Source organism: Aplidium turbinatum, chromosome 7 (genome assembly GCF_918807975.1).
Source record: "Aplidium turbinatum chromosome 7, kaAplTurb1.1, whole genome shotgun sequence".
NCBI lineage: Eukaryota > Metazoa > Chordata > Ascidiacea > Aplousobranchia > Polyclinidae > Aplidium > Aplidium turbinatum.
Genome location: NC_137478.1, coordinates 21,955,855 through 21,982,435, shown reverse-complemented (window position 1 = coordinate 21,982,435; position 26,581 = coordinate 21,955,855). Strand labels below are relative to the sequence as shown.

The following is a 26,581-nucleotide window of genomic DNA, read 5'->3' as shown; positions in this document are numbered from 1 at the left end:
GACACTTACTGGCATGAAGGTGGACATCGAGCTTATCTGCCTTGCCTTACTGTTGCAGCTGTCATTATATACTAACTTACTAAAAGTGTTACCAAAGCTATGACTTTGATAACCATTGTTACAAACGATGTAGCTCTCGAATGAAATTTGAGCAAAGGATTATTTCAACAAGTTAGTTGTTGAATGATCACTGTTATTGACAGTCACAAAAAACATTGCAGCATCTAGGCTACTTTAATTTTCAAAGAGTGTGGAATAGTGCTAAGCGTATCACAAAAAAAAATGTTCTTACTTGGGTAGAAATTTGCCACCACATAAACAATCATTCCTATTTCCCCTATTATGATTGCTGTTTTTGATCCAAAGAAATCAATCATAAATGGAACAAATGTAACACAAGATACAGCCGAAGTAATGAATATCACCATCACGCTTATTGTGCCTAATCCTTCTTCCACGTTCATGCTGCTTTCTAATCCAAGTACACCTGTACATGAAATTAAAGAAGGTTCGAATATGTTTGTGAAAGTACATAATACATTCAGCCGAGCGGAAAATTACATGATGTGACTGTATGTTTTAAATGCATTAGAGTTCAGATTAAAATTATCTTAGAAGTGTTTTTGTATACATAGCTAAGCGAGATAAAAAACTAAAATCGCATGCTTGGTAACTACAGGCTACTTGTTTACCTTGATACGCGGATATGTTCATCATGAAGGTTATAGAAATGAAATGCAAATTCCGACGTGACTTCACACTTTGCCAACTTCGTTTTTCAACCTTGGTTAAATCTGAAAGCAACAAAATATCGATATCTTGTGCTTAACATAATTATTTTCGTACTTTAATGAAAATGCACGCAACATTAACATCTTAACGATAACATTCTTAAAATATTTGATAAAGGAAATAGAGGTGGTATCAAATATTAATATTTCAAACTTTACTAAACTTGTAATCGGCGGTCTTCCTGTCGTAGATACAGTTTATGAAGAAAACTATGAAACGGATTATTTTGGGGGGACAAAATTCGCAAAGACAAGTTTGAGAATGAAAACATTTTAGAATCTTTTCCTAAAAAGTAAAAAAGGATTCTCCAATGAAAATATAGCGTGCCAATTGAGTTTGGAGTTTCAGAATAACTAAGTTTTAGGTTTTAAAATTATAGGGATAAGAATCATAAGACAAAATCAAATTTTGCAGTTGCACCTTTGATTTTTTTAAACGAGACTGCAGTGATGCAAAAACGACATATAATATATAGTTTCTTAATTTGAATTGCAGTTGTTGCAATGAATAGTATTTATAGGAGGATGTCAGGTTAGAAACAAAATTTCCAATTGACAACATAAGGCTGCGAAGCATGGAAAATGAAAAAAGAACAGAAACAATCGACGCGTTTGAATTCAGTGTTCAAGAAGAATGATGCGTGTTCAGCAGCAAAAAAACGGTACTACGACAGTTTATCGAACGACAGTTTATCGAGACGACAGTTTATAGAACGACAATTAATCGAACGACAGTTTATCGAAACGACAGTTTATCGAAACGACAGTTAATCGAACGATAGTTTATCGAACGACAATTTATCGAAAGACAGTTAATCGAAAACCTAACCCCTAACCAAAAACCTAACCCTAACCCTAACCACTAACCCCTAACCACTAACACCTAACCCCTAAACCCTAAACCCTAACAGTAGTTAATCATGTTGACTTATTGCCTCGTGTATTGACGGAAGTGGTATTGTCAGGTAGTGTCAGGTATTGACGGAAGTGGTATTGACAAGTCCTATCACCTTACGGGTATTGACATCTTGTGGGTATTGACATTTTGTGGGTATTGACATATTATATAGGTATATTCGGCGCGTGACGTCACTCTATGAAAGTTTATTTTATTAAATACGATAAACGATGATAGTTTTTGAAATATGTTTTCTGCAGCAAGGACATGTACTAATTTTTTGTTCACAAGTTCGGCAACAACATAAATGCCCGCACGGTAAAAGTATAATTTTGGTTCGTTTAGTGTTTGATCAATTGTTGTTACTGTAGCATCAATTATATTTTGCACAAGTAGGTTACTACATGAGAGTAGAATATATATTTGGTAACAAGGTTCTTCAAATATAAATTTCATTTTGTCAAAAGTAATGAAGTCGTTTGGCTTTACACAGCTGGTGTAATGAATGTTGGTTGTTCGATACGAACGTTAAATTAATGCAAAAGGATGTTGATTCACTAAACAGAGGCTTTGCCTATAGTAAGCAGTAGCCTATATGTGTCAGGATATGAGTAGCTTGGTTTGCATCCTGTAGCAGAATTGTTTAAACTAGCCTAGTAAGCAGAATGCAGGCATAATGAATTCATAGCCAGTTAACATTTTCCAGTTTTTCTTTGTGTTGTTCATTGCCAGAGTGTGTCAGAGGTTAAATGTAATAAGTTGTACCGAAACATGTCAGTAAAGTTTAAGATTGAGTCGGTTATGGACTAATTAAAGCTGAAACATACCCCCAAGTTGATTTTAGTTAGATGTTGAATCTGATTGTAACGTTTTACAAAGCTTAATTACATTTTTTTAAACGCTTTAGCAAGGAAACAACCTATGTTTGCGGTTATTTAATGTTACAGGATACCTTTGTGTCATCGCTTCTGTTTCATGATACTGCGCATTGAATGTTTTAATCGCGTAATCGTTTTAATCTTGTAGGCGTTCATAATTGTCTACAATACAAGTCCTAAGCACCCCTAAAGCATAATATGCTTGAAGATCATAAAGGTTTATTAACGTTATTTATATTTCTTGCTCAACCAACATAAAATATCAACCGCACAAATATTAGCTAATGTAGTGTTGCTGATTTAAACTGCAGATCTTTTGGTTCTAGGCATATAGAGCATCACGATTTAAATACCATATGCCAACGAATGTTTGTTTTTCTTCTCGTACAATACGTAGTGAGAACTGATCGCGTGTAAGTTAGCAAACTGTCTGTATGTATATGTTTTGTATATGTTCTGTATGTGTCTGTATGTTTTGTTAATTTTTTATCGGTTTGGTTGCAGCCATGTTTTTCGTGAAGCTGTTTGCTTGCAGGAATAGAGTTTTCATTATTGATTCTGGTAAGTAGGTCTACTGGTTCGATTCCAGGTCTTTCCGAATACTGTGTTTCATTCTTATGGACAGTAGATCTTTCGAGTTTCATAACTTGTCATTGATTGGTGGGATCTTTTGGTAATTTTATTGGTATATGAGGTTTCACTGTTGTTTCGAATGTTTAGGTTGATTGAAGATTTCGTTGTACTTTGATGAGTTTTTTGATCTGTGGATCGGTTTTAGTTCATTGTACGGCAAATGATCAAAGGGTTGGTTAAAATTATTATAATCTATGACTTGTCCAAAAAAACCTTAATAAATACTGCATTTAATCATCTTGAACAATAATAAATACTGCATTTTTTCATCTTTTTGGTTAATCTTCGTTTCGGTTAATGTTAGTTTCGGTAAACTTTTATTTCTTTAGGTCTACGTTTTGCTAAAACAGTGGTTTCAGTTAAACCTTTATAGTAACGTTTGATACATGTTACTAACCTGGAGTAATAGCTTGGTCAAAACAACGTAACTTTAGGCTTATCATGCAGGAATAAATTTTACATTTTTATTTTAGATGATGCTAATACCAGCTAAACAATCAACATTTCTTTTAAACAACGAGAACACCCAAATGAACAGCTATGCATATAGAACAAATTGTTGCAACGTATACTTCTACAATCTGAGGACTGGAAAAAAATCAACAAACCTAGCGCAATCTACATCACAAATTGTTACCTTAAGACAAGCATAAAAAAATACAAACTCCAGCAGAATGAGAGCACAAATTTTGCAACACGTAATGACACCTGCTGATAAAAACACACAAACAAATCTCCAAACACAGATTTTAACGTTACAAATTTTGCAACACGTAATGACACCTGCTGATAAAAACATACAAACAAATCTCCAAACACAGATTTTAACGTTACAAATTATGCAACAGAAACTTGTGATATTTTGTTATAGTTTTTTAAGCTTATAAAAATAAAATTGCAATTTGTTGAAAATATTTTTTTAGTTTGTAAAACAAAACTTAACTATTTTTTTTTTATTTAAAATAATTTTTCGTGTGTATGTTGTTAGAATAAAACTTTTTAGTTTACGATTTGTCAAAACTAATTTTTAGTTTGTAAAACAAAACTTAACTATTTTTTTTTTATTTAAAATAATTTTTCGTGTGTATGTTGTTAGAATAAAACTTTTTAGTTTATGATTTGTCAAAACTACTTTCTAGTTTGTAAAACAAAACTTAACTATTTTTTTATTTAAAATAATTTTTCGTGTATATCTTATTAGAATAAAACTTTATGATTTATTAAAATTATTTTATTTTTTTTAGTTTTGTAAGTTGCAGAACTAACATTTTTAATTTCTTATTTTTTTTTCGTGCTAATGTTTTAAAAAAGTTTTAGTTTACAGTTTGTTGAAATAATTTTGTTTTCAGTTTTAAATTATGGAACTTAAAAGTTTGTAGTTTGTTAAAAGTATTTTTTAGTTGTTGGTTTTTGCAATGAAAAGTTTATGATTTATTAAAATTATTTTTTTTTTTTCAGTTTTGTAAGTTACAGAACTAACATTTTTAATTTCTCAAAATAATGTTGTTGTTTTTTTTCGTGTTAATGTTTTAAAAAGTTTTAGTCTACAGTTTGTTGAAATAATTTTTTTTTTATTTCTCTCAAGAATAATACATCCGCTTATTTATTCTTTTCTTTTTAAGATGAAGTATTTCCAGCAACCATAAGCTTACTCCCAGCAACCTTAAGCGTATTTCCAGCAACTTAAAGCACACTTATGATTTGCATACTCTTAAATTGTTTTTATAATCTTAATCTAAAAATCATAAAACACTTTGGATGTGTTTCATGAGACTTTTAAATGACAACACTGTTTACTTAGGGTTTCACCTCCATTCGGTTCTGAAGGTTTTATTGTTGAGCTGTTAGATCCGTGATCGATCCCACGCTTACATTGGTAAAACGGATTAGTGTCTTGTTTATACTATGGTCACAAGTATTTTTTTTTTCACATTTTCAACCCCTGTTATTTTTGTTAAACACACGCATGGTTTACTTTGTAGATGATAAAACTTTATACTAGTAGCCTAGTTTTATGAAGCATATTACTTTAAGTGATTTATATTTTCTACCTCCTACAACTAGGCTACAATTTAATTTCACATTCATTCTTAGAGATTTAGAGATTACTTATGTATATTCTTCCTATTCCATAAGTACAATTCATCTGTAAAGATAATAATTACCTATAACTAACTGTTTTGAAATAACAACACATTATTTTTGAATCGTGGTAAGTTGTATTGCATAAATCAGTCTTAATGCTGTTTTATTAAAAACGTCTTTGGTAGGCTTCATATGCGTTGCATTTTACAAACTCCAGAACCACTCCACAAGATTGTTTAAGAAACAGAAGAAGTCACGGAGTTGCATTGTTTTGATGAAATGCTTTGACGGGTAAAAATTTTGTAGTATTGACGTAAATTTACCATTCAAGGGTTGGTAGTTTATAAGTTTATAACACAAGATTCACTTTAGTTATAACTTAAGATTCACTTTAGCTTCCTTGTTGACTTGCATAAGTAACTAATCAATGTTGTTTTATGAACTTTCATAACAGGTTGCTGTTTCGTTAGGGTTCTTCAGTTTTATAACGCTCAGTGCTTAAACTGTTTTGTAATTATATCTTACCTAATATGTAACCTCTAACAAATATACCAAACTATTTTATCACATTGAAAGATGTTTTTCTAGTAACCCATTGTTTTATACGTTCTATATGCCTCTAACTTTATGTAATGATTTTTCCACATCTACTTATAACCTAATTTCAGTGAGGTAAGGTATATTTAAGCCAACAACTTTCTATGAGTATCAATCCACAACTAAATTTTTTCACTTCAATTCATTGCTGGGTGAAAGCACGCAAGCAGATCTCGGAAACAAAAGCTTATTTTATACCAGTCCTAATACATTGTCTTGTATTACATCCAAACTTCAAAATTTATCTGTTACACTGATTGATTTGTATAAAAACGAACCCATAGTTCCTTAATTCCTATCAAATTCGTCTAACGAAGTGGATCTTACAACTTCATCGCTTCCCTTAATTGGATGACACCCTTTAATAAACTGCTAGCATCTCCTGTTTGAAAAGCTTAGGCACCTGCTATAGCACATAATTTCATGATCACGAGTTTTCACAGTTGAATTATGACTTTAAACGTCTTTGTTTAATCATAGTCAAAACATTTTTTAAATGAAATTGCAATAAACTGTTTTATGTTGTTTAAAACAGACGTAATATAACAATTTTTAGTTTGGTCATGCGTACTGAACACTAAGTTAAGGTGTTGATCTTAAGAACCAATGAACTAAAGTCCGCGTGAGATCGAAATCCCACATCTAGTATTTCGATTTTTGGGTTAATGTTTAGCACTTAATTCTGTTTGTTTTGTTTCTTAACCTCACGTCAGTTGCTTGTACACACGGTTGTGGTTTTTCTTAATCACAACAAGATTCACTTTTTCACATAAAAAACATAGAAATCTAAAAATTTGCCAATAAGTCCCTTTTGTTTGCTCAGATTCCAACATAAATAGATGAAAAATCGCTTTACCTTTGATCTATTTTACTATTTTCTGACAAACAATCAGGTTTTAGCAACACTTGTGCAACAACTTATTAGGTTTTTACGTGTTTTCTAGCTACAATCTACTTATCACGAGTTTACTTATAATAAAAACGGTGGATAAAAATAAAGAAACTCAAGTTACAATGATGTAACCTTCGTGATTTGCGATAATTTTGTGCCTAAAAAATGTCAATTTTGAAACTGAATCAAAGTTAAACACATATAACGAATAACATTTTACTTGTTTGCATACAGAAATACCAAAAGTATTAATTATTTCCAACCATGTAACACCATCCATTCGTTTAGAATCGACATAACCCTTTTTTTTTAAAAACAAGTCTGAACACGATTTATATGAAATTAGCGGTTTATTTTAAATCGATTACAATATCGTTTCAAATTGAGTTTGTGGCAAAAATGTTTATTTATTTACATCATGTAAAAGTACGATTTTTTTTTTCATTGTGTTATTGTTTGGTAAATTTTTGTTAATATCTCCGCCTCTTGTGTAACTTTAAGTGTTTTACAAGATCTAAACAAAAATCAAGCAGTCTGATGCATTTCATGGTAACTTTTGAACAGGTCTAAACCGGTTTTGATGAAAATATGCTTGAAAACACATGATGATGCTTTATTAAATGATCCACGTTTATCACCACGAGCCAAACCAGTTGCAATAATTTTGTTTCACAACATCAAAAAACTTTGTGTTCGTAGATTTTAACAATTGTTTGGTCTGTAATCGACTTTACCGGTTTGTTTACCATCAACTTACGTTTAAACATAAGAAAATTACTTGAACGTTCGACTTGGATACATAGTACCATAGCATTTACGCGTGATGATTACTTTTAACAACTGCAAACCAATGACGCCAATTTATTCAACAGATCCATTAAGCAAACATTTGTTTATCATTATCCGCAACTATTTCTATTGTCTTTTCACCATTGAATCAGTTCCTCAGACTTTCTTTTGTCGTATGTTGTGTAATGTTTAATTCTTAAAAATATGTTATTTGAACAATTTTCCGCTTTTATGCTTATCCTCATCTCAAACAGATTGCTTGTGAAGACCGTATATTTTAATAGTTTCCATATTTTAGTAAAGATTTTCATGTTTCATTTAACTCTTTTATCTTACCCCTACATCTAAACTTATTGTTTGGTTCCTCTTGAACTGTCTTTTGGTCACATGTTCCTGGTGCTTCATCTTTATTACCTTATCTCACTTAGAATACACTGGTTTGTGGTTAGTCTATGTAATACTGACATATACACCTGGTACTTACTTCCAGACAGTAGATTCATCCTCTTTATCTTCACTTAATCTTACAGTACAACGGCTTTAATCTCTTCCAAACTCCTCTTCTTTAGTCTTTCTCTGATCTTATTGGCTCAAAACGTAATAAGTTTACCAACTAGTCTTTCTGTCTTTACATATCCATGGTATTCTACTGCCACTGGTGTGTTTTTCAGATATAAATCCAAAGGTAAAGCTTTAATTTTGTGTAACATTTTCAAAATAACGTCAATTTTAAGACATGTACAAAATATCATCAAATTGTGTTTGAACCTAGAAACAAATAGAAAAAAATGTATATCTACGTAATACTTTTCACTAAACACAGATGCAAAATTGTTAAATCACTCAGTTTTGATGATCACTGTCTGCTACACAACAACAATCTATCTTTTGCTTGAGTAAACGTTTTTTTTTTTTCTTTTAGATAAGTCACAATATCTGTACACACCTTTCCACAGTGATTGTCTACCAAAGTGGTGCTCCTTCCACAACACTTGTTCGAAATATTTGTGGTGACGTACTTGTATTTAATATGATTATGATATGCTAACTGTAAGCTATCAAACAAAATCTAAGACACTGTAAAATATATACCAAAGAGTATTTGCAGAAAAACATATTATAACTAGATTATCCTATAAAATTATACCTCTCTATTATATTTTTTATTATATATATATATATATATATATATCATATTATACCTATTAAAAATTATATAGAATATGTTAAAGTAGTTTTTTATTATAGTATATTCTAGTTTTCTTGACAAATGCTCTTTGGTATATATTTTACAGTGTCTTAGATTTTGTTTGATAGCTTACAGTTAGCATATCATAATCATATTAAATACAAGTACGTCACCACAAATATTTCGAACAAGTGTTGTGGAAGGAGCACCACTTTGGTAGACAATCACTGTGGAAAGGTGTGTACAGATATTGTGACTTATCTAAAAGAAAAAAAAAAAACGTTTACTCAAGCAAAAGATAGATTGTTGTTGTGTAGCAGACAGTGATCATCAAAACTGAGTGATTTAACAATTTTGCATCTGTGTTTAGTGAAAAGTATTACGTAGATATACATTTTTTTCTATTTGTTTCTAGGTTCAAACACAATTTGATGATATTTTGTACATGTCTTAAAATTGACGTTATTTTGAAAATGTTACACAAAATTAAAGCTTTACCTTTGGATTTATATCTGAAAAACACACCAGTGGCAGTAGAATACCATGGATATGTAAAGACAGAAAGACTAGTTGGTAAACTTATTACGTTTTGAGCCAATAAGATCAGAGAAAGACTAAAGAAGAGGAGTTTGGAAGAGATTAAAGCCGTTGTACTGTAAGATTAAGTGAAGATAAAGAGGATGAATCTACTGTCTGGAAGTAAGTACCAGGTGTATATGTCAGTATTACATAGACTAACCACAAACCAGTGTATTCTAAGTGAGATAAGGTAATAAAGATGAAGCACCAGGAACATGTGACCAAAAGACAGTTCAAGAGGAACCAAACAATAAGTTTAGATGTAGGGGTAAGATAAAAGAGTTAAATGAAACATGAAAATCTTTACTAAAATATGGAAACTATTAAAATATACGGTCTTCACAAGCAATCTGTTTGAGATGAGGATAAGCATAAAAGCGGAAAATTGTTCAAATAACATATTTTTAAGAATTAAACATTACACAACATACGACAAAAGAAAGTCTGAGGAACTGATTCAATGGTGAAAAGACAATAGAAATAGTTGCGGATAATGATAAACAAATGTTTGCTTAATGGATCTGTTGAATAAATTGGCGTCATTGGTTTGCAGTTGTTAAAAGTAATCATCACGCGTAAATGCTATGGTACTATGTATCCAAGTCGAACGTTCAAGTAATTTTCTTATGTTTAAACGTAAGTTGATGGTAAACAAACCGGTAAAGTCGATTACAGACCAAACAATTGTTAAAATCTACGAACACAAAGTTTTTTGATGTTGTGAAACAAAATTATTGCAACTGGTTTGGCTCGTGGTGATAAACGTGGATCATTTAATAAAGCATCATCATGTGTTTTCAAGCATATTTTCATCAAAACCGGTTTAGACCTGTTCAAAAGTTACCATGAAATGCATCAGACTGCTTGATTTTTGTTTAGATCTTGTAAAACACTTAAAGTTACACAAGAGGCGGAGATATTAACAAAAATTTACCAAACAATAACACAATGAAAAAAAAAATCGTACTTTTACATGATGTAAATAAATAAACATTTTTGCCACAAACTCAATTTGAAACGATATTGTAATCGATTTAAAATAAACCGCTAATTTCATATAAATCGTGTTCAGACTTGTTTTTAAAAAAAAAGGGTTATGTCGATTCTAAACGAATGGATGGTGTTACATGGTTGGAAATAATTAATACTTTTGGTATTTCTGTATGCAAACAAGTAAAATGTTATTCGTTATATGTGTTTAACTTTGATTCAGTTTCAAAATTGACATTTTTTAGGCACAAAATTATCGCAAATCACGAAGGTTACATCATTGTAACTTGAGTTTCTTTATTTTTATCCACCGTTTTTATTATAAGTAAACTCGTGATAAGTAGATTGTAGCTAGAAAACACGTAAAAACCTAATAAGTTGTTGCACAAGTGTTGCTAAAACCTGATTGTTTGTCAGAAAATAGTAAAATAGATCAAAGGTAAAGCGATTTTTCATCTATTTATGTTGGAATCTGAGCAAACAAAAGGGACTTATTGGCAAATTTTTAGATTTCTATGTTTTTTATGTGAAAAAGTGAATCTTGTTGTGATTAAGAAAAACCACAACCGTGTGTACAAGCAACTGACGTGAGGTTAAGAAACAAAACAAACAGAATTAAGTGCTAAACATTAACCCAAAAATCGAAATACTAGATGTGGGATTTCGATCTCACGCGGACTTTAGTTCATTGGTTCTTAAGATCAACACCTTAACTTAGTGTTCAGTACGCATGACCAAACTAAAAATTGTTATATTACGTCTGTTTTAAACAACATAAAACAGTTTATTGCAATTTCATTTAAAAAATGTTTTGACTATGATTAAACAAAGACGTTTAAAGTCATAATTCAACTGTGAAAACTCGTGATCATGAAATTATGTGCTATAGCAGGTGCCTAAGCTTTTCAAACAGGAGATGCTAGCAGTTTATTAAAGGGTGTCATCCAATTAAGGGAAGCGATGAAGTTGTAAGATCCACTTCGTTAGACGAATTTGATAGGAATTAAGGAACTATGGGTTCGTTTTTATACAAATCAATCAGTGTAACAGATAAATTTTGAAGTTTGGATGTAATACAAGACAATGTATTAGGACTGGTATAAAATAAGCTTTTGTTTCCGAGATCTGCTTGCGTGCTTTCACCCAGCAATGAATTGAAGTGAAAAAATTTAGTTGTGGATTGATACTCATAGAAAGTTGTTGGCTTAAATATACCTTACCTCACTGAAATTAGGTTATAAGTAGATGTGGAAAAATCATTACATAAAGTTAGAGGCATATAGAACGTATAAAACAATGGGTTACTAGAAAAACATCTTTCAATGTGATAAAATAGTTTGGTATATTTGTTAGAGGTTACATATTAGGTAAGATATAATTACAAAACAGTTTAAGCACTGAGCGTTATAAAACTGAAGAACCCTAACGAAACAGCAACCTGTTATGAAAGTTCATAAAACAACATTGATTAGTTACTTATGCAAGTCAACAAGGAAGCTAAAGTGAATCTTAAGTTATAACTAAAGTGAATCTTGTGTTATAAACTTATAAACTACCAACCCTTGAATGGTAAATTTACGTCAATACTACAAAATTTTTACCCGTCAAAGCATTTCATCAAAACAATGCAACTCCGTGACTTCTTCTGTTTCTTAAACAATCTTGTGGAGTGGTTCTGGAGTTTGTAAAATGCAACGCATATGAAGCCTACCAAAGACGTTTTTAATAAAACAGCATTAAGACTGATTTATGCAATACAACTTACCACGATTCAAAAATAATGTGTTGTTATTTCAAAACAGTTAGTTATAGGTAATTATTATCTTTACAGATGAATTGTACTTATGGAATAGGAAGAATATACATAAGTAATCTCTAAATCTCTAAGAATGAATGTGAAATTAAATTGTAGCCTAGTTGTAGGAGGTAGAAAATATAAATCACTTAAAGTAATATGCTTCATAAAACTAGGCTACTAGTATAAAGTTTTATCATCTACAAAGTAAACCATGCGTGTGTTTAACAAAAATAACAGGGGTTGAAAATGTGAAAAAAAAAATACTTGTGACCATAGTATAAACAAGACACTAATCCGTTTTACCAATGTAAGCGTGGGATCGATCACGGATCTAACAGCTCAACAATAAAACCTTCAGAACCGAATGGAGGTGAAACCCTAAGTAAACAGTGTTGTCATTTAAAAGTCTCATGAAACACATCCAAAGTGTTTTATGATTTTTAGATTAAGATTATAAAAACAATTTAAGAGTATGCAAATCATAAGTGTGCTTTAAGTTGCTGGAAATACGCTTAAGGTTGCTGGGAGTAAGCTTATGGTTGCTGGAAATACTTCATCTTAAAAAGAAAAGAATAAATAAGCGGATGTATTATTCTTGAGAGAAATAAAAAAAAAATTATTTCAACAAACTGTAGACTAAAACTTTTTAAAACATTAACACGAAAAAAAACAACAACATTATTTTGAGAAATTAAAAATGTTAGTTCTGTAACTTACAAAACTGAAAAAAAAAAAATAATTTTAATAAATCATAAACTTTTCATTGCAAAAACCAACAACTAAAAAATACTTTTAACAAACTACAAACTTTTAAGTTCCATAATTTAAAACTGAAAACAAAATTATTTCAACAAACTGTAAACTAAAACTTTTTTAAAACATTAGCACGAAAAAAAAATAAGAAATTAAAAATGTTAGTTCTGCAACTTACAAAACTAAAAAAAATAAAATAATTTTAATAAATCATAAAGTTTTATTCTAATAAGATATACACGAAAAATTATTTTAAATAAAAAAATAGTTAAGTTTTGTTTTACAAACTAGAAAGTAGTTTTGACAAATCATAAACTAAAAAGTTTTATTCTAACAACATACACACGAAAAATTATTTTAAATAAAAAAAAAATAGTTAAGTTTTGTTTTACAAACTAGAAAGTAGTTTTGACAAATCATAAACTAAAAAGTTTTATTCTAACAACATACACACGAAAAATTATTTTAAATAAAAAAAAAATAGTTAAGTTTTGTTTTACAAACTAAAAATTAGTTTTGACAAATCGTAAACTAAAAAGTTTTATTCTAACAACATACACACGAAAAATTATTTTAAATAAAAAAAAAATAGTTAAGTTTTGTTTTACAAACTAAAAAAATATTTTCAACAAATTGCAATTTTATTTTTATAAGCTTAAAAAACTATAACAAAATATCACAAGTTTCTGTTGCATAATTTGTAACGTTAAAATCTGTGTTTGGAGATTTGTTTGTATGTTTTTATCAGCAGGTGTCATTACGTGTTGCAAAATTTGTAACGTTAAAATCTGTGTTTGGAGATTTGTTTGTGTGTTTTTATCAGCAGGTGTCATTACGTGTTGCAAAATTTGTGCTCTCATTCTGCTGGAGTTTGTATTTTTTTATGCTTGTCTTAAGGTAACAATTTGTGATGTAGATTGCGCTAGGTTTGTTGATTTTTTTCCAGTCCTCAGATTGTAGAAGTATACGTTGCAACAATTTGTTCTATATGCATAGCTGTTCATTTGGGTGTTCTCGTTGTTTAAAAGAAATGTTGATTGTTTAGCTGGTATTAGCATCATCTAAAATAAAAATGTAAAATTTATTCCTGCATGATAAGCCTAAAGTTACGTTGTTTTGACCAAGCTATTACTCCAGGTTAGTAACATGTATCAAACGTTACTATAAAGGTTTAACTGAAACCACTGTTTTAGCAAAACGTAGACCTAAAGAAATAAAAGTTTACCGAAACTAACATTAACCGAAACGAAGATTAACCAAAAAGATGAAAAAATGCAGTATTTATTATTGTTCAAGATGATTAAATGCAGTATTTATTAAGGTTTTTTTGGACAAGTCATAGATTATAATAATTTTAACCAACCCTTTGATCATTTGCCGTACAATGAACTAAAACCGATCCACAGATCAAAAAACTCATCAAAGTACAACGAAATCTTCAATCAACCTAAACATTCGAAACAACAGTGAAACCTCATATACCAATAAAATTACCAAAAGATCCCACCAATCAATGACAAGTTATGAAACTCGAAAGATCTACTGTCCATAAGAATGAAACACAGTATTCGGAAAGACCTGGAATCGAACCAGTAGACCTACTTACCAGAATCAATAATGAAAACTCTATTCCTGCAAGCAAACAGCTTCACGAAAAACATGGCTGCAACCAAACCGATAAAAAATTAACAAAACATACAGACACATACAGAACATATACAAAACATATACATACAGACAGTTTGCTAACTTACACGCGATCAGTTCTCACTACGTATTGTACGAGAAGAAAAACAAACATTCGTTGGCATATGGTATTTAAATCGTGATGCTCTATATGCCTAGAACCAAAAGATCTGCAGTTTAAATCAGCAACACTACATTAGCTAATATTTGTGCGGTTGATATTTTATGTTGGTTGAGCAAGAAATATAAATAACGTTAATAAACCTTTATGATCTTCAAGCATATTATGCTTTAGGGGTGCTTAGGACTTGTATTGTAGACAATTATGAACGCCTACAAGATTAAAACGATTACGCGATTAAAACATTCAATGCGCAGTATCATGAAACAGAAGCGATGACACAAAGGTATCCTGTAACATTAAATAACCGCAAACATAGGTTGTTTCCTTGCTAAAGCGTTTAAAAAAATGTAATTAAGCTTTGTAAAACGTTACAATCAGATTCAACATCTAACTAAAATCAACTTGGGGGTATGTTTCAGCTTTAATTAGTCCATAACCGACTCAATCTTAAACTTTACTGACATGTTTCGGTACAACTTATTACATTTAACCTCTGACACACTCTGGCAATGAACAACACAAAGAAAAACTGGAAAATGTTAACTGGCTATGAATTCATTATGCCTGCATTCTGCTTACTAGGCTAGTTTAAACAATTCTGCTACAGGATGCAAACCAAGCTACTCATATCCTGACACATATAGGCTACTGCTTACTATAGGCAAAGCCTCTGTTTAGTGAATCAACATCCTTTTGCATTAATTTAACGTTCGTATCGAACAACCAACATTCATTACACCAGCTGTGTAAAGCCAAACGACTTCATTACTTTTGACAAAATGAAATTTATATTTGAAGAACCTTGTTACCAAATATATATTCTACTCTCATGTAGTAACCTACTTGTGCAAAATATAATTGATGCTACAGTAACAACAATTGATCAAACACTAAACGAACCAAAATTATACTTTTACCGTGCGGGCATTTATGTTGTTGCCGAACTTGTGAACAAAAAATTAGTACATGTCCTTGCTGCAGAAAACATATTTCAAAAACTATCATCGTTTATCGTATTTAATAAAATAAACTTTCATAGAGTGACGTCACGCGCCGAATATACCTATATAATATGTCAATACCCACAAAATGTCAATACCCACAAGATGTCAATACCCGTAAGGTGATAGGACTTGTCAATACCACTTCCGTCAATACCTGACACTACCTGACAATACCACTTCCGTCAATACACGAGGCAATAAGTCAACATGATTAACTACTCCTAACCACTAACCCTAAACCCTAACCACTAACCCCTAACCCCTAACCACTAACTCCTAACCCCTAACCCTAACCCCTATAGCCCCTAACCCCTAACTATTATCCCTTAGCCCCTAGCCCCTAACCCTTAACCCTTAACCCTTGAGTATTCCATTGCATATGTGCTTCGTCGTTCGATAAACTGTCGTTTCGATAAACAGTCGTTCGATGAACTGTCGTTTCGATAAACAGTCGTTTCGATGAACTGTCGTTTCGATGAATTGTCTTTCGATAAATTGTCGCGTCACGAAAAAAACAAATAGAAATTTTGGACCCAACTGAATCAGAAACTTCCATGTTTTGACCACACGTAGGAAGCAAATTACTGGAAAAGGATTACTTGGTAGTCAGCGGAAGAAGAGGAAAAGGCCATCTGAAAACGAGATGGCTAGACACAGTAGTGAATAACAGTGGGATCGGCATAGATGAGTTGAAGGATGTTACGTGTAATGGAGAGCTGCGAAAAAGGATCATTTCTGGAGTGACCGAAAGCCAAAACTGACCTAATAAATGAAATAAAAAAAAACATATTGAAACAGAATAGTTTATTTTCAGTGTAAAGCACCTGATTCACCTTCTTTTTCCATTCTGAAAAACCTTGTTTGGGTTTAGTTACGGCAAAAAAATGTACATTAGAAATCAGGCAGTGTTTTTGACAGTAGCTTTAAGCGTTAAAACTTTGTAAATATGTTCACTTGTAGTATTCTTTAAAACAAAGACGTTATTTGTTGATTGTTAAAATAATATAGCCTACTTTTTATACACGTGTTTGATTTTACAACTGCGTGTGTGCAAAAAGTAGCACTTATAGAGAAGGCTGCTTGAAAAAAGTCTAGCTTGCATATTTTGTAAACACTATAGGCTACTAAAACCTGAAAATGAACATCTAAAACTGGCTTATCGGTGACGTTGTCATTGCCATGATGAACAATGCCAGTGCGGCTAGAAGGGCATCTAAAATGCTTCCTGTTTCGTTTAGAATCCTGGAAAGACATTTTTATCAGATGTAGGGTTTTTACTAGGTCTGTTCAAATTGGATACCGGTTTGACTAAGATCTGTACTATATAAAGTGGTTGTCTGAAATGAAATCAAGATGGCCATTCAGCTGATAACGTCACTCCTACAATCCGAAGGAACTAAGTTTGCCTGCTATAGTGAGACTCCATTATTTATTACGACACAATTTTGATAGAGAGGTAACTTTGTTAAATTATAAGCAGATAAACCATGCAAAGCCATGGCATTAACATAATATCCAGAAATAAACTAGGAATGTATAGCAAACGAAGTGTTCAGATGCTTGACAAGGGCTAACATGCTGTATAGCCGAAAACGTTCGCAATTTCTAGTTCATTTTTGTATTTCACGTTAAATGTCGTATCGTTGGGTAGTTTTAACTGCTTATCATTGTGAAGCCACTAACGTATGCTTAAAAATTATCCAAATTGGCTAACTGTGATACACTGCTGCAAATTAGTAGTTTCTTTGTAATCGCTAAACTCAAACCTTATCTTTCGTTTTTTTGCTGCGCTACATTAGCTAAAATAATCTAATAAAAACATTGATTTGTTGAAAAACTGAAGTAGAATCCAATTGGGACTTGATTGTGCTTCGGAAGTCTATTGTTGCTTTGCATGGATCCATCATTCTTAACCAAATGAAAACTTGCTGATTGTTCGGTGGTAAGAAGCCTTAATTATTGATTTTCAAAATGCTCTTTTTGCCCGACAACTATTAGAAGCAACATCATCTGCCATTTCCAACTTTGCTTGCTCAGCAATTGGAATGACTGCTGCAGCAGTTCTGTTCTGTTTACGTCGATTGTATTGCGTGCAAAGTCTCGCCTTTTGCATTGCTGACAATGCTGAACTAACGAAAAAACGAAATGTTTGTACAATGATTCGAAAGCTGAAATTGCACATGCAAAAAAGATGTCAAAGTAACTAGCCCTTGTCTGTTTTATAATTCCGCAATTCCAAGCTTGCATGTTAAAATTTAACCATTGAGTGGCCACGTTAAACAAACTGTGTCGTATTTAATCCGCTGTTTTTCACTGATAAGCTAGTAGCAATTATACTGCACACCATTAGGCTACTTTGCGCCACAGCATGATACAGAATATGAAGGTGTTGCGACCGTGCCAAATTTCTCAACTCAATAACTTACTTCGGTCACAAGCACGTTTTAACGTTCGCGTTTTGTCGCTTCTACCTTTTTTTCGACCTTTGCTATGTTGACGTGTATTGTTTTTGATATGATGGTCAGAAATCAAAAAAACAACTGAGCTGAACTGAAATATAATTCAAACACAACCAGCGGTTCGTTTCTTAATCGGAAAGTTAAAAATGGGGTTGTTAAAAAACAATTGTTTTGTTTAGGCGTTTTACTTTAATAAAGGTGGTTCTGTATAAAGCGAAGCGAATTTCTGCTTAAAAAAGATTCATTCAAAAATTTTGAACCATTTCGGTGTCCTAAAACACAAACAATTAAAAATAGTGTTTTAAGAAACCAAAAGAATACATTTTGCAATCAAATAAATACTACAAAAGCTAACAAGATTAATCTCAGCTGAAAATAGGTGAACTACTAATTCATGCTGAAAATTAATATATTTGGCAGCACGCTTGGGCTGCGTGAAAGATTATAATCACGTCGTTTGTACTAGATATGACAATAATTAATCGAGCGAAGTTTGCATTAGATAACGCGCTGCAAAACATAGTTGCACAAGCTTTGAGACGTTAACGGTTGCATCTTGAAATGACCTGTGACGTGGAAGTTTAGTTTGACTGATAATCATATTTTTATTTACCTTCTAACCGCCCACCGATGGAGAGTGGCATCTTCAATCCAGAACCAAACTACCTGCGATATGCTTTGTCGACGATTGGTGCAACTGTATCGTGAGGTCCACCGCCTCTTATGCCGCCTGACCTTCCCATATAAAAGAAAGCAATTGAAGTGTTGGGGCTAATGACATCATGTTAAGGTTAGGATTTGACCACATGCTTATTTGTAATATTTAAATAATGAAAGGTGGATAATGCAGCGGAATACCTCACAGCTACCATTCGGCAATCCTCACGTTACAGTGGCACCAACATTTTTACCATCACCCGCATACCAAAATTGAGAAGTTCTGTGTGGGTTGGATGGTGAGACCAAATAATGGGCTTGTGCAATAGCCTTTTGCCTTTTGCTGTAGTTCTATAAACATCACAATCCATTGGTTGGAAACGGTAGACTCTAAACTAGGCCGTTCATACGAAGACGACGAGACCTGCACAGGTTTTTTTTCTTTGAAACCAAAACATTATGATAAGACTCTTAAAACGAAAAAGTGTAGATATGATTTAGTTTACATCAGTTAAATCGTAACTGTGCAGCGTCAGTTGGATATACTTTGGAAAACAATTAGCACTGGTTTCTGGTTAGCTTACTGCAGTGCTTTTTAAACTGTTTTAAGCCACAGAACACTTTATGCATTAAGATAAACTTGCGGAACACCAAACGAAATTTTATTATGATACAATAAAAATAAACAACTTGTTGCAAAAAATCTTGTTTCCAAGGCAAGTATGAGGATTGAGGAGGTCTTCTTTTTCGTCGTGACAGCCTCTGGGGCCGAAGGTCTATCCTTTTACCACCCAAGATTTACGATGTTTCGGACTGCACTGGGAGGGTACTGGAGTGTTACTAGTCTTTTTGCAACTACCCAATTTTCATCATCATACGCAGACCGTTTAAGTGGCTTGAAGATGGTAAATCGTTGATGATGTGGTTTGCGGTCTGTTCCTTAGCGCCACATTCACAAGAAGAGGCCATTTCCCATTGGTGCATGGTTGAGCGGAAAAGCTCGACGCCCGCACGAAAACAGTTTAGGCGCACCTACGCCTGTCTCTGTAGCGTCAGGCTGATGGGGCGTGTGTCAGCGTCGAAGATGAACGAATGGAGTCTGGTCACTCTGGTGGTAGGCTACTTGTCTTCCATTCAGATTTTCATTTACTGTATGCAGTAGCCGTTATAGCCAAGAACTTTGAAAGGGTTTTTTTTTTTGATGACCGGTACGCAAAGCCCGACGGCGTGTTGACAAAGGCGACACCCAGTGGCGGGGGGTCTGGGGGGCTTCCCCCAGAACATTTTAAAAATTACTTTGAATTTAGTGCATTCTGAGAGCATTTTCAACAAAAATGTGGGTATAAATATTTTTGTAAAATGGTGCTGTCCAGTGGCGTAGCAAAAGGGTAAGATCATGTTTTCTTGGGCATTTTTTGGTAAAAGAGCTAAGTCTTTATGTTTTCCTGTTGCTAATTCCTGGCTGAGATATTTGAATGTTTGGTATAGACAAAACTCGCTCTTTTAATGCAGTTTCGTTTAAAATTAGGCAAACTTTGTTTTAGAGACATAAAGACTGAAAGCATCATTCTCAATATCGTGACGTCATACACGTGCCAAAGGAAGGGGGGTTGTAACCCCCAACCCCCCCCCTCCTGGCTACGCCACTGACTGTATGGTCCGCCCAATTAACCTCATGGATGTTTTGTCTGTCAGTTTCGTTGAGCGGAGGGCACGGATGGTTGTTGATTTTAATCGACAAGATGCTCGATTGATGGAGCAGAGATCTTGGAGTCCAACGTTGGAATATAAATTGATTCTTCTGTAGTATTGTTTTGCTGACAAAATTGAAATGTTATTTCAGTGAATGTGTCTTTGATTGAAGTGTTGCAACGATATAATGTTAAATCAAACAAAACTTGGGTGGCTTTGTGAAGTAAACTGGAAAATTCGTCTCGACAACTCTGGCGCTGGGCTTTGAGTACACTTTTTCTGAGACAAGCATAGTGGCTGCAGATAAGTTCAGATTGGTCTTTTATAACCTTCTAAGTGATAAACAAAGTGTAGGCATCGATAGCTGCTGCATAATCAGTGTGATGACTAATCCAACGTTTTGTGTGGACGATATCAAACTTGTAGCTTGAGAAGCGCTTTCCGTTTCGTTTCAGTGCGAAATGTTTCCTAGGATTTTAATCGGCAACTGGTCGAGAAATTATGCCAATGACTCATTTCATTCAATCCGCCTGAATTCACACATTTTAAGCTTTATCTATATTTCTAGGTGTCCATTAGGGTGATGACTAAAAAAAATTTTTTTTGCCTGCTATGGGAAACGATGAACTTTTTTATGTGTACCAAGAATGTGAAATTTTTTTTTGAAAATTTTTCAAAAACCTCCCCCACCAATTGATATTTCTGACGTCACCTAAGTACATTTTTCTCCTTTTTTACTCCTCATACATTGTTTAAACTTGTTACAGACTCCTTACCATACTAAAAAGGTGGCCCACAGTATGGTGCAGATTTTCAAAAAAAAATTGTCGAAAAAAATCAAGGGGGTTCTGAGATTTTACCCTTTTTGTCATTATTTTTCGCAACAGCGCCTCTAGCGGAAAATTTTAAATAGTGCAACTTCAAGAATTCTTAAGCGATTTCGGTAAATTTTTTTGTCAATAAGCTTATTTTGAATGTTGAGGAGGTTTATTGTTACTTTATTTAGATATATTTTTGTCACTAGAGGGCACTAGTGCTTTATATCTGAACTGATAGCCTATAAAGCTAGACCAGACAAGAGTTTTTAATAGCATTGGAAGTTGCTAATAATTTAAAAGAATAATTGAAATCATTTGATCTATTAATTATTAGCAGCTTGTTGTACTGTACATAAAATCTTGAAAGTGTAGCCTAGTCTATTTAATGGGCCTATATCATGCAATTGAATTCAAGTTAGCCTAGTTATCGGGTTAGTTTTTTAGTTACCGGTATTGGGTTTTGGAGTTGGGGGTGCTTAACTTGTTGTTTTGGATTGCATATCATGAGTCCAGCAAAGATGGCGATTCTGAAAGTGACAGGGCCTCCAGTTATTCCGAGAGCACAATATCAGAAGAAGATGGGTTTGAAAAGAAGATGAGATCGTCAACATTGTCAGCAACAAAAATGGTGGTTCGCCATTCTTTGTCCACGTACAAAGCATCGGGTGTGTGCTCCACTCTGAATGAAGAAGGGGTTACTCTCCCTACTCCATCACAGTCTGGCGTGTGGCGTAGTGTTATAAGAGCTGGAAACAACGAAAAGCATACAATAAAGTTGCTGTTGAAAGAAGGAAAATATTACTGTTTCCATTTTGATGGAAAAAGGTTGTCAGGGGAGGAGTTTCAGGTGGTTTGCCTCCAAAGAGAAACAAATGAGGTTAAACTTGGAATACTAAAGTGCAAAAGTGGATCTGCTCAAGATATTCATAATGAATTGGAACGAATTTTGAATGAATATGAAGCCTGGTCCAGTATCAAAATGATTATTTGTGACACAACCGCTGTGAATACTGGTCGACTAAATGGTATAGTGGTGAAATTACAAACAAAAATGGTTGAGGTGGGACTGGATCGACCACAATGTATTGGTTGTCAACACCATATACTGGACAGAATTCTGAAGCATGTCTTGGATTTCTTTGTCAGCAAACATTCCACCAAACCAACTCTGAGTTACAAGTTTATTGATGATATCTCCGAAAGATATGAAGAATTGCAGAGATATTACAGTGGAGAAGTTTGTGTCAACATCAATGAAAATCCTGGTTGGAGAGATGACTTCAAATTCTTATATGAGCTGTGTCGTTCTTTTCAATTTTATAAGGTGAGCTAAAATTTGAACATGCTGTGCTGTAAGGTTACTAAAGGTACATCTTTTAATAAATCAATTTAAAATTCATAATTTTACAGTTGCATCATGTTTTTCTTCAAATAAAATGGAGAAAACTACCTTCTTTGCACAATGCTAGATGGAATTCACGAGCAATTTATACTTTAATCGCATACTTCTTAATCCCGCAATGGAAAGGAAAATTAGAAATCCCATGTCACTTTATTGCTAATGGATGGCAAGAGCAATGGTTTTCTGACCAAAGATACTTAGAGGAGGCATACCCAAAATTGTGATTGGCTGTTGAAGGAATCAAAGTAAGTAAAACTAGTGTTTAACCATAGTGAACCGTGATATTTTGAAGTAACTTTATGGTACCGGTGCTATTTATATCATGAAAGCATCATCCTCATCAAATTTGTACTCTTGAATAGCCAAAACAATGTTTATGAAATAGTTCAAGGTTATACCGGACTACCAATACCAACAGTAAATTAGGCTTTAACAAATATGTTTTATGTTAAGTGTGACGGTGCACTGAAATGCTTGAAACACATTGGAACCAGGATTGCTCTGTTCTCGACATCCCTCGCTCGAATATGCTTGCTGAAAGAGCTGTTAAGCTGATGGAAGAACTCCATAAGAAGTGCACCAAAGAAAAATATTTGAGTGTGAAATTTGTTGCATGCAACAAATTGTGAAGCTGTCAAGGACAAAGTATTGTGTGTATTAATACTTTGTGCACCTGTACTACATCTAAATGATTTTGTCACAATAATACAATTTGCCATTCATATTACTAAGTAACTGATTGTGACTCATGTGTAGTAGTTTAGTACATTAGGAAAATAAGTAGAGTAATTTTTACTGATTATATTGAAACATTGCAAAAGAACATGGAAATATACGATAAATTTGGAAATCATGCAGTCGATTTGAGGATTTTGCAAGTTTTACACTAAAAAAAACAAATTACTACCATCTAGTGGTAAAAATGTAACAACTAACAAACTACCAAGTCACCCAGTATCAAAAATAAACCATCTGACAAAAAAATTGGTCGAAATCGCTTAAGAATTCTTGAAGTTACACTAATTAAAAATTTTCCGCTAGAGGCGCTGTTGCAAAAAATAATGACAAAAAGAGTAAAATCTCAGAACCCCCTTGATTTTTTTCGACAATTTTTTTTTTGAAAATCTGCACCATACTGTGGGCCACCTTTTTAGTATGGTAAGGAGTCTGTAACAAGTTTAAACAATGTATGAGGAGTAAAAAAGGAGAAAAATGTACCTAGGTGACGTCAGAAATATCAATTGGTGGGGGAGGTTTTTGAAAAATTTTCAAAAAAAAATTTCACATTCTTGGTACACATAAAAAAGTTCATCGTTTCCTATAGCAGGCGTTTTCGATTTCCTCAAAAAAAAATTTAGTCATCACCCTAGTGTCCATGCTTCAACCACGCACTTAATTTGTCTATATTCAAAACGTTATCAGTTTCGAATGTTCGAAATGGAATTACAACAATTGAACACGTTGTTTCTTTTTTCAATGGGAAATCGTATTGACTATCGTCGCCAACAATTTCATAGATAAGAAAAACTTTTTTGCTTTTTAGACACCTTTTAGTGTTCTGTTCTAATAAACAAAGTGTCTTTTGACCACTGACCAGTTTACAATAGCCACACAACAGATCCATGATAAAAGTTTACAAAAGCAAAACACAAAGCCAGTTTTAGGAAACGACACTTTTTTTCGTGATTTCCGCTTTAAAGCCAGGCTAAGGCCTCTCCCTCTCGACGTTCCAAAGTCGTAGAAGTGTTGCAATGCAAATGCTTTAACAGACATAGTAGAGTTTAACCTATGCATAAACGTAATTTAACTGGCATAAAACAATGGACATTACCACAAATATATTTTTCTACTGGAGATGAGAGAGCATTTTGATGCTGCAGACAGAATGAGGCTATTCAGAAAGAATATGGACAGATTTACTGCTTGCCGAACAGTAGGCTAACGTATTTTACTCTTCATCTGCTTTGTCAATCAAATTGGGTAGAAATTTTGTGCTATTTCAAACTTTAGATCGTAAAAAACTCTTTATTTTATCATTATGTTTCTGTGACGTGCCATTTTTCTGCTATGCAGATTGCTCCACCTTTGCTAGCCCCGTGATAAAATCAGTTGTAGGACTATTGACTAGCGAAACCTTGGAAATATCTTTAATATCATGTAGTAGCCTAGCCTACAATCACCAGAAGAACGCAAGATATAATGTTTTATAAAATAGTATCTTTAAATTATGTTTATATCACGAAGCTCAAGGTTTTGTACACAGAATGCAAGGTAAGGCGTTGATTTAGATTTGCAAAACTAGCGATTTTGTTTCAGAGACTCAGAAAGGAGATTTGTTGACAGTTCTCGGTCTAATTTTATTTAATTTACCTTTGTATACAATTTGGGTACAGAGGTAACTTTTGTTTAAATAGGCCACTAAACAACTTGTTTTGTTTTTTACTTCATGTTTTTGATGAACTTTTATTCAAAATCAAATTGGAGTTCACAAAGTACAGCTAGTCCATAAGTTCAAGGTATTCCTTTCCACTGTTGAGAATTCGAGTTTGATGAGTTTTTTTGAATTTTAACTTCAGATTCAGTACAATATGAACTTTTAAAAGATGAAAGATGAAATGTGAAAGCAGCCAAGACTTTATATATACATATATTTCATTTTCGTTTTAACTCTCATTTTCACTATTGTGATAGTAACCTATTTTTGGTGGCCGGTCGATTGGTCGAAAGACATTTGGTCGACAGTCATGTGGTCGACAGACATTTGGTCGACAGACGTTTGGTCGACAGACAATTGGTCGACAGACATTTGGTCGACAGGACATTTGGTCGACAGGACATTTGGTCGACAAGACATTTGGTCGACAAGACATTTGGTCGACAAGACATTTGGTCGACAGACATTTGGTCGACAGACATTTGGTCGACAGGACATTTGGGTTAGGGTTAAGGTAGGGTTAGGATTAGGGTTAGGTTAGGTTAGGGTTAGGGCTAGGGCTAGGGCTAGGGTTAGGGTTAGGGTTAGGGTTAGGGCTAGGGTTAGGGTTAGGGTTAGGGTAAGGGTAAGGGTTAGGGTTAGGTTAGGGTTAGTTAACCCTAACCCTAAAATGAATCGTTCTGTCGACCAAATGTCCTGTCGACGAAATATCTTGTCGACCAAATGTCTGTCGACCAATTGTCTGTCGACCAAACGTCCTGTCGACCAAATGTCTGTCGACCAAACGTCCTGTCGACCAAATGTCCTGTCGACCAAATGTCTTGTCGACCAAATGTATGTCGACCAAACGTCCTGTCGACCAAATGTCTGTCGACCAAATGACTGTCGACCAATTGTCTTTCGACCAATTGACCGGGTACCCTATTTTTGATGCAGCATATCTAAAATACTTTTATTTTACTTTTCAAGATTACGTCCGAGTCCATTAGTTCAGTGAACTCAATTTTTTCAATATAGATTTTGACAAAGAAATTCGAGTTCTCTTGAGTTTGCATTTGTCTTTTTATATTATATGCTGCGCTTTTTTGATTGTTTTTTTTGTTTTGTTTATTTTCTTATGCCACTCGAAGGTGCGATAGCCTTGGCTGTTGTGAGGACAAGTTGGCCAAGAATATGAAGTTGATTGTTTTTATTCACCATCAGTATTTGTTTATAATTTACAACTTAAAATTCCTTTGTATTACAATGCCAATTAATATTTGTCCTGAAAGACATACCGCATTGTTACGTCATGGTGTTCATTATCTAAGTATTGCATCACTTCGTTACGACATCATAACAATGTAGTTCAGACATCTAGAATAGTACTACAGCCATACAAAACAAAGTAATTTCAATGGGTATAATCAAGGCCGGATTTAGCTGATAAGGGG

The 26,581-nt window shown here is 33.3% G+C and overlaps 1 protein-coding gene across 1 annotated transcript in view; it reads right to left on the bottom strand.

The window, feature by feature from the left end:
* Positions 1–16,632, bottom strand: part of LOC145774604 (protein unc-93 homolog A-like) — a 32,763-nt gene extending 16,131 nt beyond the window's left edge. Inside the window, exons 1-3 of the mRNA XM_082585877.1 lie at positions 16,511–16,632; positions 693–794; positions 293–487 (exon numbers count right to left, since the gene is read on the bottom strand). Coding sequence (XP_082442003.1) covers positions 293–487; positions 693–794; positions 16,511–16,532 — 319 coding nt within the window. The 5' untranslated portion in view covers positions 16,533–16,632. The remainder of the gene's footprint in view (positions 1–292; positions 488–692; positions 795–16,510) is intronic.
* Between the last annotated feature and the right edge of the window lie 9,949 nt (positions 16,633–26,581).